Genomic DNA, 16,781 nt, shown 5'->3' with positions numbered 1-16,781 from the left:
ACTCCTATTATCAAATGTTCTTTATTCTCTTGGTATCTTTATTTGAAATGCAAGAATGTAAGTTTAGATGCCGGCCCATTTTTGGTGAACAACCTTGGTTGTCCTTGCTGATTATTGGATAAATTCATCCACCAATCAAAAACTGCTGTCCAGAGTCTGAACCAAGAAAAAAAGCTTTGATGCCTTCTTTTTTATATAAAGATAGCAAGAGAATGAAGAAATATTGATAACAGGAGTAAATTAGAAAGTTGCTTAAAATTGCAAGCTCTATCTGAATCACAACATATTTTTTTGGGGTTCAGTGTCCCTTTAAATAAGTTTTTAAGCAAACATATTTCTTTCTAATCACCATCTAATAGCTAAATGTATGTATATATTTATATAAATACAATCATTTTCACATCTAAACTACCTAGTATGCTCACTGCTATTGCAAAGAATGGTTTTCCTATCATGGCTGTTGATGCAAAAATTAGTACAGGTAAGGTGAGGGGAGTTTACCGGCTCACAGATAAATTAGCTAAAAGTATTAACCCAAGCTTCCCTGGGAGAAAGTGAACCACGTACAAATTTCAGATGTATTTTACAGCAAACGGAAGCAAAATATATAGGGCCAGATTACGAATGGAAGCTAACAGTTACACGCTAGCGATAAGGGCTTTATTGCGGGTGTTTGCGAAGTATTACAAGTTTAAAGTAAACGCAATCACTTGAGCGCAATCCACGTTAACGCACGTCGGGATAGCGCATCCACAGAGCTGTGGTTAACTGTTTTGGGAAACAAAAAAGTGTCACAAAACACAACAAAAATACATTACAAAGTACAGTTACACTCATATTAACACTATATAATAAAAATTATTACAAAAATATATTGCACAAAAAAGTTATAAGCGCTCAAAGATAGCAGATCTCAGGTGTTAGAAAAAAACATAAATTATGCTTACCTGATAATTTCCTTTCCATCTGTATGAGGAGAGTCCACGGCTTCATTCCTTACTTGTGGGAATACAGAACCTGGTCACCAGGAGGAGGCAAAGACACCCCAGCCAAAGGCTTAAATACCTCCCCCACTTCCCTCATATCCCAGTCATTCTGCTGAGGGAACAAGGAACAGTAGGAGAAATATCAGGGTATAAATGGTGCGAGAAGAACAAAAAATTTTGGTCCGCCTAACGGAGAAAACGGGCGAGGGCCGTGGATTCTCCTCATACAGATAGAAAGGAAATGATCGTGTAAGCATAATTTATGTTTTCCATCTTAATATGAGAAGAGTCCATGGCTTCATTCCTTACTTGTGGGAAACATATACCCAAGCTCTAGAGGACACTGAATGAAAATGGGAGGGTAAAAGAGAGGCGGAGAGAAGCAAACACTTCAAGTTTGTAAAACTTTGAAAAAGTATGTAAGGAGGACCAGGTAGCCACCCTACAAATCTGCTCCATAGAGGCCTCATTCTTGAAGGCCCAAGATGAAGCCACAGCTCTAGTTGAATGAGCCATAATCCTCTGAGGAGGCTTATGTCCCACTGTTTCATATGCTAACCGAATAATGCTCAACAACCAAAAAGATAGGAAAGTGGAAAAAGCCTTCTGCCCTCTGGGCTTCCCGGAATAGACAACAAACAATGCAGAAGTCTGTCTAAAATATTTCATGGCCTGAAGATAGAATTTCAAAGCCTGAACCACATCCAGATTATGAAGTAACCGTTCCTTCGAAGAAGAAGGATTAGGACACAAGGAAGGAACCACAATCTCCTGATTGATGTTGCGATCAGACACAACCTTAGGGAGAAAACCCAACCCAGTGCGAAGAACAGCCTTGTCAGCATGAAAAACTAGGTAAGGAGACTCACATTGCAAGGCCGCCATCTCAGAGACTCTGCGTGCCGAAGCAATAGCCAGTAGAAAAAGAACCTTCCAAGACAGTAACTTAATGTCAACTGAATGCATGGACTCAAACGGAGCCCTCTACAAAACCTTAAGAACCAGATTTAAACTCCAAGGAGGAGCGGAAAGTCTAAACACAGGCCTGATTCTAGACAGAGCCTGAACAAAAGACTGTATATCAGGAAGCTCAGCAAGCCTCTTGTGTAATAACACTGATAGAGCCAAAATCTGCCCTTTTAAGAAACTAGCGGCAAGTCCCTTCTCCAAACCATCTTGGAGAAAGGTAAGAATCCTGGACACCCTGACCTTATGCCAGGGGAATCCACGCTCTTCACACCAGAATAAGTAGGTCCTTGGCTAGGAGCGTTCAATCCCCACGCAGTCAGCCTTAGAGAATCTAGATTCTGATGAACAAAGGGACCCTGCTCCAGCAGATCTCTGCGACAAGGTAACCTCCATGGAGGAGATGAGGACATCCCCACCAGATCAGCAAACCACATCCTTCGTGGCCACGATGGAGCAATTAGGATTGCTGAAGCTTGCTCCTGCTTCATGCGGGCCACTACCCGAGGTAGAAGTGGTAAGGGTGGAAAAATGTAAACTAGTTTGAACCCCCAAGGCACTGGTAATGCATCTATCAGCTCTGCCTGTGGATCCCTGGACCACAACCCATATCTGGGTAGCTTGGAATAGAGTCGGGACGCCATGAGATCTATCTCCGGCGTCCCCCATCTGTTGCAAATCTCCGTAAACACCTCAGGATGGAGAGACCATTCCCCCGGATGAAAGGATTGTCTGCTGAGGAAATCCGCTTCCCAGTTGTAATGTCCACACCGGGAATGTGGATCGCTGACAGGGAGCAGTTGTGGGCCTCCACCCATTCCAGAATCCGAGATACTTCCCTCATTGCTAGGGAGCTCCTCGTTCCCTCCTGATGGTTGATGTAAGCCATGAGGTAATGTTGTCCGATTGGAATCTGATAAACTGGGACAAACCCAGAAGAGGCCAAGCCTTCAGAGCGTTGAAGATCGATCAAAGTTCCAAAATGTTGATCAGGAGAAGAGATTCCTCTCGAGTCCACCGGCTGTGTGCCTTCCTGGTACCCCAAACGGCTACCCATCCTGAGAGACTTGCGTCTGTAGTCACAATCTCCCAGGATGGTCTCAAGAAGGATGTCCCTTGGGACAGGTGATCTGGACAGAGCCACCAAGAGAGCGATTCTCTTGACCGGTTGTCCGGAGAAATCTGTTGAGACAGATCCAAGTGGTTGCCGTTCCATTGCCTCAGCATGCACAGCTGAAGAGGTCTGAGATGGAACCTGGCAAATTGAATGATATCTATGCTGGACACCATGAACCCAATTACCTCCATACACCAGGCCACAGATGGCCCTGAGGAGGTCTGGAGGGCAAGAAAATTGTAAGTAATTTTGCAACGTCTCTGGTCTGTAAGGAGTATCCTCATGGATATGGAATCTATTATCATGCCCAGGAATTCCACCCTGGTACTGGTAACCAGAGAACTCTTTCCTAAGTTTATCTTCCATCCATGATATTGAAGAAGAAGAGCTCTTGAATGGTCTTCTGTCAGCCGGCAGGACAGAGCTTAGACCAGGATGTCATCCAAGTATGGCGCTACTGCAATACCTCTGGACCTCGCCACCGTGAGCAGAGCCCCCAGAACCTTTGTAAAGACTCTTGGAGCAGCAGCCAGACTAAAAGGAAGAGCCACAAACTGGAAGTGCTGGTCCAGAAAAGCAAATCTTAAGAACTTGAAGTGATCCTTGTGTATTAGCACATGTAGGTAAGCATCCTTCAAGTCTATCGTAGTCATTAACTAAGCGCAGAATAGACCTTATCGTCTCCATCTTGAACGATGGGACTGACAGAAACTTGTTTAGGAGTAGTGAATATAGTGTGTCCAGCACTTATAGCCCAAATGCAGGAGGGTAGTCACAAGCAACCACCAAGCTTGTAGAATTCAGTGAAAAAAGCAGCAAGACAGTCCTCCTTGCAAACAATCTTCAATGTTTTATTATTACATCTCAGTAACAGACACAAACACCACGGCGTTTCGGGGCAGAGGCCCCTTAATCATGTGATTAAGAAACTTGTTTAGGCACTTTAGGTCTAGAATCGGGTGAAACGTACCCTCCTTCTTTGGGACCACAAAAAGGTTTGAGTATTACCCTAGACCTCTCTCTGATAGAGGTACTGGCACAATTACTCCCAGGGAGGAGAGATCCCTCTGCACCCTAGAAAAGCTTCTCGTTTTTCTGGTCTTGAAGACAGGTTTGATAAGAGGAATCTGCCCCTGGGCAGATGAGATTTGAAACCTATCCTGTAACCCTAAGTGATGACCTCTAGAACCCAAGGGTCTTGCATGTGCCCTAACCAAGCGCTGGATCGGGGGCCGCCCCTTCATGCCGACTTTGTTTCGGCAGGCTTTTTGTTCTGCTTGGACTTATTCCAAGATTGAGATGGTTTCCAAGTTCCCTTGGACTGATCAGGCTTCCCGGAGGGCTGCTGTCGTTGGGATTTATTCGAACGAAACGGACAAAAATTAGGACCTTGTCCTTTAGGTTTATTCTTCTTATCCTGTGGTAGGAAGGCACCCTTGCCCCCAGTGACAGTGGATATGATAGAGTCCAGGCCTGGACTGAAAATAATCTTCCCCTTAAATGGAAGGGAAAGTAACCTAGATCTTGAAGTCATGTCCGCAGATAAAGACTTCAGCCAGAGAGCCCTACGGGCTAGAACAGAAAAACCTGATGTTTTGGCATTCAGGCGAATAATCTGAATGTTTGCATCACAGATAAAATAATTAGCTACCCTCAAGGCCTTAATTCTTTCCTGGATCTCGTTGAAACAAGTTGAAATTTGAAACAAGTACCCCGTGTGCTGAAACATTTTTCTTAATAGAGTTTCAAGCTTGTTATCCATGGGCTCCTTAAATGACAAACCATCCTCCAGCAGAGTAGTGGTGTGCTTAGCAAGTGTGGAGATAGCTCCATTCACCTTAGGGACAGACCCCCCCACAACTCTAATTGAGAGTCTGGCACGGGGAACAATTTCTTAAAAGAAGAACAAAAAGAAGATCCAAGTCTCTCCCATTCATTCTTAATAATATTTGCCATCTTTACGGGAACCAGGAAAGTCTGTGGCACCACCCTTAGGAATAGAAAGTTCCTCTGGTAATTTAGGTTCCGGAACCTCTAACGTAGCCAACACTTCCTTTAACAGAAAGCATAAGTGCTCGATCCTAAATCTAAAGTCTGGTTCCTCCGCAGCCAGAGGTCTAGAGGCAGCAGATTCTGACCCAGAAAGAGCCTCCTCTGAACTATCAGAGGCGTCTTCATCAGCGGATAATCTAGTATCAGATAAATCCAACAAATTGGTATACGACTTCTGGGAAGGATAGCAATATTTGACCTTTCGCTTGTGCTTAGCAGGGTGAGGTAAAGCACTGAAGGCCGCAGACACTGCCATTTGTAGCTGATCAGTAAAGTCTGGCGGTAAGAGGGCCCCTACCGAAGGAGGATTAGCAGTGAAAAGGGAAGCTGCATGTGTAATAAGAGATAACAGCAGGGAACGCACCTCACGGGACTCAGACCCCTCAGAGGTGGACGGCTCAGTGGTACTAAACATCTTGGTTTTCTTAGCTATAAGTACTTTATCAAGGCATGTGGAACATAATTGAGCAAGCGGGTATACTGTAGCTTCCTCACAATAAAAGCAGGTATTAGATTTTGGTGTCAGTGTCCTCCATAGCTTGTTTTTTTAAGATGGACTATAGAAAAGATAAATGGCCCCTTTATACTCCCAATGGCTGTGGCATTTAGCACCTCCTATGACTCAGGCTCCACAGAGAAACCGCTTTGTCTCCTGTAAACCGCACGGTCAGGAAATCAATGACACCACACCCGGTCACATGAAGTGCCATGCAGGACCGCACCTGCTCCAGGAGAGAAACGCGCCAAAAATAACAGGTCGCGCAGTTATCTCAAAAACGAAAGTAAAACCTAAATGTGCCACATCTGCCTGAGCCTCATCTCAGACATATCGCAGCATAAAACATAATAATGCAAGTTATGTATAAATCCACTCTGTTCAATAACCTCCTTCCGGAGATATTAACCCTTGATTCCATACAGATAAAGGAGTCACACTGACACCCTGTCTTCTTACTTTATCATATGAAGTAAAATGAAACGATCTTACCGGAATCTCTGCCGTGGAACAGACACTCAGCCTCTCAAGTTTGACAGTCTTGTAGCATCGCACCTGACATGGACTTGAGTGATAGAAGCAGGCAGTGAAATGTGTCAACACTGATTGCTTAGGAGCTGCTAATACGAGTCTGGATGGTTTCGCAGAAAGACTCTTCCTGTATCTCCAGACCCTAACATTCGTCAATGCTCTCACTGAGAGGCTGACAAGACTACTTCAAACTCCAGTCCCATACCGAAGTCTCCATAAAAGACTACCCTGAATCTTCCGACACTTCTCTGCTATCCTCCTGTGACGAAAGGCAAAGAATGACTGGGGGATGAGGGGAGTGGGGGAGGTATTTAAGCCTTTGGCTGGGGTGTCTTTGCCTCCTCCTGGTGGCCAGGTTCTGTATTCAAGTAAGGAATGAAGCCGTGGACTCTCCTCATATTAAGATGGAAAAGGCTGCAAAGGGCTTTAACATAGAGATACATACAGATACATGACTAGAGATGTGTGTGATGTATTTATATGTGTATTTATGTATTTTCAGACATATATATACATATAAACACATAAATACATATGTATACATATAGGCATGTATTTTATTCAATTTGTTATTTGTTAGTATAGTAGACTCACTATGTTTGCTGTGAAGTACCCACCCATATATTCTAACCATACTGAAAGCATGACCTACTCATGAAAATTAAATTAACAAATCAAATGAACAAAATAATCTCTTTACCATGTTATACCTGGTATCCTGTGAAGGAGGGGGAGACGGTAGATGGACCATATAATTTTTTTCTCGTCCTTTCTTCAGGAAGGTCTTCATCATCTTCATGGAGAATAATGGAGCCTTACACAATCAAAAGATGAGAGATATGCTTAAACATCTCTCAAGTTTTATAAAGGAAAACTAATCAAATATGTCATCCTATCCCAGATATGTTAAAGCAAAATGCGCATTGGTGAGCAAGTCTAGCAGGTTACCTTGTACCTACATGTATGTCCCCTTACTCAAATATACATGATGACAATATGTAATACACTGTAGATTAGTTGTAGAATACAATCATATTGCATTGGTAATTGATAACAAGATAACCACATACTCTCTGAGATAGGAATACTTAAAGAAATAATGACATTATTTGATCTTCTAAACATTTACTCAGTGTTGATATTTTATTTATTGTTTGTCATTATTTTGTATCACAGATAAATATCTAGAGTATCTGAGCAAGGCAAAGAGATAACGTATTGTAATTGTCCTGACATGCACTTTAGGCTAAATTATTAATGTTGTTAAAATTGAGGAGTAAAATATGTATTATTTTCTCACACCTTAATGAAATTGACTCTATTCTTTAATCAAAATGTATTTCCTAGAAGAGAAAAGTGGCTTATTGAAACCAAATCTGGGTAATTTTACAAATGGATTTTGTTTAGTTCCTGGTTCAGAAGTAATTCAGTGTAGTTTAAGAAGAATACTCCGAGACATTAAAGTGCCATAAAACATGAGATCTGTGCATATCCTAAAAGGGCTAATTAGGTAAAAATAGTTTGCATAAAAAAATTGTTTAAAAATTGCTGGCAAGCATTTTAAAATAATTTTTAAAAATAAGCAAAATTAGTTACATAGCCATGCTGACTGGAGTAGTCTGATCCACCACCCCCTTATCAGTGTTTAGCATCAGAAACACAGGCATTGTATTTCAACTGAGTTCACAGCAGCTTATTTGCTTCTAGGCATGCTCCAGCAGATAATGAGTGTAAAAGTCTTGCATTCTACAAAAGCAAAGGTAGATATAGATACAGCTATATAAGGAATTGTGTGCCGGGAGTTAGAGGTGTACAACGCCTGCTTTACCTTGTGCGGGATGGCTCTCTCTGCACTTTCTCTCTCCATGTTTGTCAGAGTCAGGTCCTTGGGCCTGTGGTGGGTACTACTGTCAGAGTAACTCATTAAACCAGCTACTTTTGTTGTACGGGTGAAGCCATTTGTATTAGACTTGGTGCCCGGATCATCATTCTCTTTACTGGAAAGGAACAAAGAAGATGGTTCAGCCCTAAAGCTGAAAGTGTAACCAGAAAACAATGAAGATCAATCAAATCACATCATATCTTGTATATGTTCATATTCCAGGAAGCAAATGGAGGACAAAACATTGTTATATGCACTAAGGTATGAAAAACCAATATAATCCCTATAGTACATCATGTAATTTATACAGTAACCTGTTTAACAGAAGCTCTATCTATAACATTCAATTATAGTGATATTTTACATTGGAATCCTGTTCTCACCTCATTGTCTCCAGCTCTTGGTACTATATTTTGGGATTGATTAAAGAGCTAACATGGCAACTCTAACTGGTTTTATTAGGGCATGTGCAGGACACTAGAACATGCGCCTGTTTGGGCAATTGACCCTACCTTTCCTTTAACACTGCCAGCAAGATTCTGTTGCTCTCTATCTGCCCAAACCAAATATCTTTTGTAGTGAAGTGATGATAGTTTGTGATTCAGCCCTATTAAAATAAACTAGTTTAACATATCCATATTTCAGCCACCTTTATATTGATCATACATGCTAAGGCTGCCTGCAATCTCCTACAAAAGTTCCTTAAAGGGACTACACCTTAGTCATCTTTAAGTCTTACTTTAGATTAAGCTGCAAATATCCTCTTCCACCCCTTTCTATATAATGCAGCAGTAACAGTAAAGTTATTTTAAAGTGAATATTGTTTATGATCACTTCGAAATGGCTGCCAAGCTCCACACACAGATGATATCATGATCTGGGCTGCATTAAAGGCTTCAGTAGTTACAAAAGACTCACTCATTTTATTAAAAAGACTATCAGTGCTAATCAGCAGAGTACATAGACGCAGCCCAGATTGTGATGTCATCAGTGGGCGGAGCTTGGCAGCCATTTCAAAGTAACCAGAAATAAGTCATTTAAAATAACTGTTTTATCCATGTGCAAGAGTGCTAGACGGCAGCACTACCATGTAGTGTTCTAGATGTCTACCTAGGTACCTCTTCGACACAGAATATCATGGGAAGAAAGCAAATTTGATGATAGAAGTAAACTGGAAACTTTTATGAATCAAAAAGGGTTCTGTCTGAATCACAAAAGAAAATGTCTGGGTTTCATATCACATTAAACAAGCATCTATACAGGCAGTAATTGATTACCCTTGAAACCTTGATGGAAGGTGGAATTCAACATCTGTTCCCAGTGACCTGACATGACGCGAGCAGATTTCCTTCAGATTACTGGTCTTTGATTGGTCGTTCCCACTTAGCACTGGTGAATCAGAGCTGGCCTTCATTCTAACATGCAGGCTTCGCTTCACTTTACTGTAAAAAGATATTTCTGCACCTAATTCAAAACAGAGTTTAGAAAGTAAATTCTTATATACAAATAACTAGCTGCTAAATCTTATATTTGTATTTACTGCCCTGCACTCTAATAGGTCAAGTATATTATTATTATTATTCTTTATTTATAAAGCGCCAACAGATTCCGCAGCGCTGCCCATGGGTACTAGGATAACAGTACAATGGAGAAACAATACAATAAAAGACAAAATTTTACAGACAAATACAGGGGGAATTGAGGGCCCTATTCCCGTGGGAACTTAAAATCTAGATGGGTAGGAGGATGGGAAACAGGAGGTGGGGACTGCAAAGGTGAGAATGATATTAGTGAGGAAATAGAGGGTAACTGTTAGTTAAGCGAAGTTAGTTTGTTAATAGGTCAGGTGATAAGCTTCCCTGAACAGAAAGGTCTTTAGGGAACGTTTAAAGGAGGAGAGGTTAGGGGCAAGTCTGACAGCTTGAGGAAGTGTGTTCCAGAGGGTTGGTGCCGCACAAGAGAAGTCCTGTAGTCTAGCATGAGAGGAGGTGATGGTAGAGGACGCAAGAAGCAGGTCATTGTTGGATCTTAGGGGACGGGCAGGAGTATATATGTTGATGAGTGAGGACAGGTAGGGTGGGGCAGCATTGGCGAGGGCTTTGTAGGTCAGGGTGAGAAGGCAGCTGAAAGGTCAAGTAAGATGAGTATAGAGTAGTAGCCTTTGTTTTTAGCAGAAAGGAGATCGTTCATAACCTTGGTGAGGGCAGTCTCGGTTGAGTGTTGTGGACGGAAGCCAGATTGCAGGGGGTCGAGCAATGAGTTGGAGGACAGGAAGTGGGCTAGACGATTGAAAACTAGTTTTTCCAAGAGTTTTGAAGCTAGCGGGAGCAGTGATATGGGGCGGTAGTTTGCAGGGGAGTTAGGGTCAAGGGAGGGTTTTTTGAGGATGGGGGTGACCTTTGCATGTTTGAAGGAGGCAGGGAATGAGTCGGTAGAAAGGGATAGGTTGAATATGGGAGTAAGAGCCGGAGTGAGGGTGGGAGACAGAGGAGTAATTAGATGTGAAGGAATAGGGTCAAGTGGGCAGGTAGTGAGGTGTGAGGAAAACAAAAGGGAAGCCACTTCACTCTCAGTGGTTGGGAGGAGGGTGCAGAGAGTGGCAGAGGGGGTGACTGGGAGCGTAGTTGGAAGATTGCAGGTTTGTGTTGGGATGTTTCCTCGGATTGCAAGTGTTTTATTGAAAAAAACATAATTTATGTAAGAACTTACCTGATAAATTCATTTCTTTCATATTAACAAGAGTCCATGAGCTAGTGACGTATGGGATATACATTCCTACCAGGAGGGGCAAAGTTTCCCAAACCTTAAAATGCCTATAAATACACCCCTCACCACACCCACAAATCAGTTTAACGAATAGCCAAGAAGTGGGGTGATAAGAAAAAGTGCGAAGCATATAAAATAAGGAATTGGAATAATTGTGCTTTATAAAAAAAAATCATAACCACCACAAAAAAGGGTGGGCCTCATGGACTCTTGTTAATATGAAAGAAATGAATTTATCAGGTAAGTTCTTACATAAATTATGTTTTCTTTCATGTAATTAACAAGAGTCCATGAGCTAGTGACGTATGGGATAATGACTACCCAAGATGTGGATCTTTCCACACAAGAGTCACTAGAGAGGGAGGGATAAAATAAAGACAGCCAATTCCTGCTGAAAATAATCCACACCCAAAATAAAGTTTAACAAAAAACATAAGCAGAAGATTCAAACTGAAACCGCTGCCTGAAGAACTTTTCTACCAAAAACTGCTTCAGAAGAAGAAAATACATCAAAATGGTAGAATTTAGTAAAAGTATGCAAAGAAGACCAAGTTGCTGCTTTGCAGATCTGGTCAACCGAAGCTTCATTCCTAAACGCCCAGGAAGTAGATACTGACCTAGTAGAATGAGCTGTAATTCTTTGAGGCGGAGTTTTACCCGACTCAACATAGGCAAGATGAATTAAAGATTTCAACCAAGATGCCAAAGAAATGGCAGAAGCTTTCTGGCCTTTCCTAGAACCGGAAAAGATAACAAATAGACTAGAAGTCTTACGGAAAGATTTCGTAGCTTCAACATAATATTTCAAAGCTCTAACAACATCCAAAGAATGCAATGATTTCTCCTTAGAATTCTTAGGATTAGGACATAATGAAGGAACCACAATTTCTCTACTAATGTTGTTGGAATTCACAACTTTAGGTAAAAATTCAAAAGAAGTTCGCAACACCGCCTTATCCTGATGAAAAATCAGAAAAGGAGACTCACACGAAAGAGCAGATAATTCAGAAACTCTTCTAGCAGAAGAGATGGCCAAAAGGAACAAAACTTTCCAAGAAAGTAATTTAATGTCCAATGAATGCATAGGTTCAAACGGAGGAGCTTGAAGAGCTCCCAGAACCAAATTCAAACTCCAAGGAGGAGAAATTGACTTAATGACAGGTTTTATACGAACCAAAGCTTGTACAAAACAATGAATATCAGGAAGAATAGCAATCTTTCTGTGAAAAAGAACAGAAAGAGCAGAGATTTGTCCTTTCAAAGAACTTGCGGACAAACCCTTATCCAAACCATCCTGAAGAAATTGTAAAATTCTCGGTATTCTAAAAGAATGCCAAGAAAAATGATGAGAAAGACACCATGAAATATAAGTCTTCCAGACTCTATAATATATCTCTCGAGATACAGATTTACGAGCCTGTAACATAGTATTAATCACGGAGTCAGAGAAACCTCTATGACCAAGAATCAAGCGTTCAATCTCCATACCTTTAAATTTAAGGATTTCAGATCCGGATGGAAAAAAGGACCTTGTGACAGAAGGTCTGGTCTTAACGGAAGAGTCCATGGCTGGCAAGATGCCATCCGGACAAGATCCGCATACCAAAACCTGTGAGGCCATGCCGGAGCTATTAGCAGAACAAACGAGCATTCCCTCAGAATCTTGGAGATTACTCTTGGAAGAAGAACTAGAGGCGGAAAGATATAGGCAGGATGATACTTCCAAGGAAGTGATAATGCATCCACTGCCTCCGCCTGAGGATCCCGGGATCTGGACAGATACCTGGGAAGTTTCTTGTTTAGATGAGAGGCCATCAGATCTATCTCTGGGAGCCCCCACAATTGAACAATCTGAAGAAATACCTCTGGGTGAAGAGACCATTCGCCCGGATGCAACGTTTGGCGACTGAGATAATCCGCTTCCCAATTGTCTACACCTGGGATATGAACCGCAGAGATTAGACAGGAGCTGGATTCCGCCCAAACCAAAATTCGAGATACTTCTTTCATAGCCAGAGGACTGTGAGTCCCTCCTTGATGATTGATGTATGCCACAGTTGTGACATTGTCTGTCTGAAAACAAATGAACGATTCTCTCTTCAGAAGAGGCCAAAACTGAAGAGCTCTGAAAATTGCACGGAGTTCCAAAATATTGATCGGTAATCTCACCTCCTGAGATTCCCAAACTCCTTGTGCCGTCAGAGATCCCCACACAGCTCCCCAACCTGTGAGACTTGCATCTGATGAAATTACAGTCCAGGTCGGAAGAACAAAAGAAGCCCCCTGAATTAAACGATGGTGATTTGTCCACCACGTTAGAGAGTGTCGAACAATCGGTTTTAAAGATATTAATTGAGATATCTTCGTGTAATCCCTGCACCATTGGTTCAGCATACAGAGCTGAAGAGGTCGCATGTGAAAACGAGCAAAGGGGATCGCGTCCGATGCAGCAGTCATAAGACCTAGAATTTCCATGCATAAGGCTACCGAAGGGAATGATTGTGACTGAAGGTTTCGACAAGCTGTAATCAATTTTAGACGTCTCTTGTCTGTTAAAGACAGAGTCATGGATACTGAATCTATCTGGAAACCCAGAAAGGTTACCCTTGTTTGAGGAATCAAAGAACTTTTTGGTAAATTGATCCTCCAACCATGATCTTGAAGAAACAACACAAGTCGATTCGTATGAGACTCTGCTAAATGTAAAGACGGAGCAAGTACCAAGATATCGTCCAAATAAGGAAATACCACAATACCCTGTTCTCTGATTACAGACAGAAGGGCACCGAGAATCTTTGTGAAAATTCTTGGAGCTGTAGCAAGGCCAAACGGTAGAGCCACAAATTGGTAATGCTTGTCTAGAAAAGAGAATCTCAGGAACTGATAATGATCTGGATGAATCGGAATATGCAGATATGCATCCTGTAAATCTATTGTGGACATATAATTCCCTTGCTGAACAAAAGGCAATATAGTCCTTACAGTTACCATCTTGAACGTTGGTATCCTTACATAACGATTCAATAATTTTAGATCCAGAACTGGTCTGAAGGAATTCTCCTTCTTTGGTACAATGAAGAGATTTGAATAAAACCCCATCCCCTGTTCCGGAACTGGAACTGGCATAATTACTCCAGCCAACTCTAGATCTGAAACACAATTCAGAAATGCTTGAGCATTCACTGGATTTACTGGGACATGGGAAAGAAAAAATCTCTTTGCAGGAGGTCTCATCTTGAAACCAATTCTGTACCCTTCTGAAACAATGTTCTGAATCCAAAGATTGTGAACAGATTTGATCCAAATTTCTTTGAAAAAACGTAACCTGCCCCCTACCAGCTGAACTGGAATGAGGGCCGTACCTTCATGTGAACTTAGAAGCAGGCTTTGCCTTTCTAGCAGGCTTGGATTTATTCCAGACTGGAGATGGTTTCCAAACTGAAACTGCTCCTGAGGACGAAGGATCAGGCTTTTGTTCTTTGTTGAAACGAAAGGAACGAAAACGATTGTTAGCCCTGTTTTTACCTTTAGATTTTTTATCCTGTGGTAAAAAAGTTCCTTTCCCACCAGTAACAGTTGAAATAATAGAATCCAACTGAGAACCAAATAATTTGTTTCCCTGGAAAGAAATGGAAAGTAGAGTTGATTTAGAAGCCATATCAGCATTCCAAGTCTTAAGCCATAAAGCTCTTCTGGCTAAGATAGCCAGAGACATAAATCTAACATCAACTCTAATAATATCAAAAATGGCATCACAGATGAAATTATTAGCATGCTGGAGAAGAATAATAATATCATGAGAATCACGATTTGTTACTTGTTGCGCTAGAGTTTCCAACCAAAAAGTTGAAGCTGCAGCAACATCAGCCAATGATATAGCAGGTCTAAGAAGATTACCTGAACATAGATAAGCTTTTCTTAGAAAAGATTCAATTTTTCTATCTAAAGGATCCTTAAACGAGGTACCATCTGACGTAGGAATGGTAGTACGTTTAGCAAGGGTAGAAATAGCCCCATCAACTTTAGGAATTTTGTCCCAAAATTCTAACCTGTCAGGCGGAACAGGATATAATTGCTTAAAACGTTTAGAAGGAGTAAATGAATTACCCAATTTATCCCATTCCTTAGCAATTACTGCAGAAATAGCATTAGGAACAGGAAAGACTTCTGGAATAACCGCAGGAGCTTTAAAAACCTTATCCAAACGTATAGAATTAGTATCAAGAGGACTAGAATCCTCTATTTCTAAAGCAATTAGTACTTCTTTAAGTAAAGAGCGAATAAATTCCATCTTAAATAAATATGAAGATTTATCAGCATCAATCTCTGAGACAGAATCCTCTGAACTAGAAGAGTCCAAAGAATCAGAATGATGGTGTTCATTTAAAAATTCATCTGTAGAAGATTTAAAAGACTTTTTACGTTTACTAGAAGGAGAAATAACAGACAAAGCCTTCTTTATGGATTCAGAAACAAAATCTCTTATGTTATCAGGAACATTCTGCACCTTAGATGTTGAGGGAACTGCAACAGGCAATGGTACATCACTAAAGGAAATATTATCTGCTTTAACAAGTTTGTCATGACAATTAATACAAACAACAGCTGGAGAAATAGCTACCAAAAGTTTACAGCAGATACACTTAGCTTTGGTAGATCCAGCAGGCAGTGGTTTTCCTGTAGTATCTTCTGGCTCAGATGCAACGTGAGACATCTTGCAATATGTAAGAGAAAAAACAACATATAAAGCAAAATAAATCAAATTCCTTATAAGACAGTTTCAGGAATGGGAAAAAAATGCCAAACATCAAGCTTCTAGCAACCAGAAGCAAATGAAAATGAGACTGAAATAATGTGGAGACAAAAGCGACGCCCATATTTTTTGGCGCCAAATAAGACGCCCACATTATTTGGCGCCTAAATGCTTTTGGCGCCAAAAATGACGCCACATCCGGAACGCCGACATTTTTGGCGCAAAATAACGTCAAAAAATGACGCAACTTCCGGCGACACGTATGACGCCGGAAACGGAAATGAATTTTTGCGCCAAAAAAATCCGCGCCAAAAATGACGCAATAAAATGAAGCATTTTCAGCCCCCGCGAGCCTAACAGCCCACAGGGAAAAAAGTCAAATTTTTGAGGTAAGACAAAATATGATAATTTAAAGCATAATCCCAAATATGAAACTGACTGTCTGGAAATAAGGAAAGTTGAACATTCTGAGTCAAGGCAAATAAATGTTTGAATACATATATTTAGAACTTTATAAATAAAGTGCCCAACCATAGCTTAGAGTGTCACAGAAAATAAGACTTACTTACCCCAGGACACTCATCTACATGTTTGTAGAAAGCCAAACCAGTACTGAAACGAGAATCAGTAGAGGAAATGGTAAATATAAGAGTATATCGTCGATCTGAAAAGGGAGGTAAGAGATGAATCTCTACGACCGATAACAGAGAACCTTATGAAATAGACCCCGTAGAAGGAGATCACTGCATTCAATAGGCAATACTCTCCTCACATCCCTCTGACATTCACTGCACGCTGAGAGGAAAACCGGGCTCCAACTTGCTGCGGAGCGCATATCAACGTAGAATCTAGCACAAACTTACTTCACCACCTCCCTTGGAGGCAAAGTTTGTAAAACTGATTTGTGGGTGTGGTGAGGGGTGTATTTATAGGCATTTTAAGGTTTGGGAAACTTTGCCCCTCCTGGTAGGAATGTATATCCCATACGTCACTAGCTCATGGACTCTTGTTAATTACATGAAAGAAATAGTCAGCAAGGTCTTGAGCACTGAATGTAAATGAGGGGGGTGGTGCAGGTGGGTGGAGGAGAGAGTTGAAAATGGAGAAGAGACTTTTAGGGTTTGAGGAGTGAGTGGATATAAGAGAAGAGAAGTAGGTTTGCTTAGCTAAGTGAAGGGCAGAGGTGTTAGAGTAGAGAATGAACTTATAGTGCATGAAATCAGGTTCAGAGC

At 41.3% G+C, this 16,781-nt stretch overlaps 1 protein-coding gene across 1 annotated transcript in view; it reads right to left on the bottom strand.

Annotated features, from left to right (window-relative positions):
* LOC128642701 (uncharacterized) overlaps window positions 1–16,781 on the bottom strand; it is a 70,305-nt gene that overhangs the window by 14,897 nt on the left and 38,627 nt on the right. The window contains exons 6-8 of the mRNA XM_053695479.1: window positions 9,308–9,494; window positions 7,977–8,145; window positions 6,859–6,962 (exon numbers count right to left, since the gene is read on the bottom strand). Of these exons, the coding sequence (XP_053551454.1) occupies window positions 6,859–6,962; window positions 7,977–8,145; window positions 9,308–9,494 (460 nt within the window). The remainder of the gene's footprint in view (window positions 1–6,858; window positions 6,963–7,976; window positions 8,146–9,307; window positions 9,495–16,781) is intronic.

Source organism: Bombina bombina, chromosome 12 (assembly GCF_027579735.1).
Source record: "Bombina bombina isolate aBomBom1 chromosome 12, aBomBom1.pri, whole genome shotgun sequence".
In the NCBI taxonomy this organism is placed as follows: Eukaryota; Metazoa; Chordata; class Amphibia; order Anura; family Bombinatoridae; genus Bombina; species Bombina bombina.
Note: the sequence above shows the minus strand (reverse complement) of the source record. Positions and strands in the feature narration are given on the sequence as shown.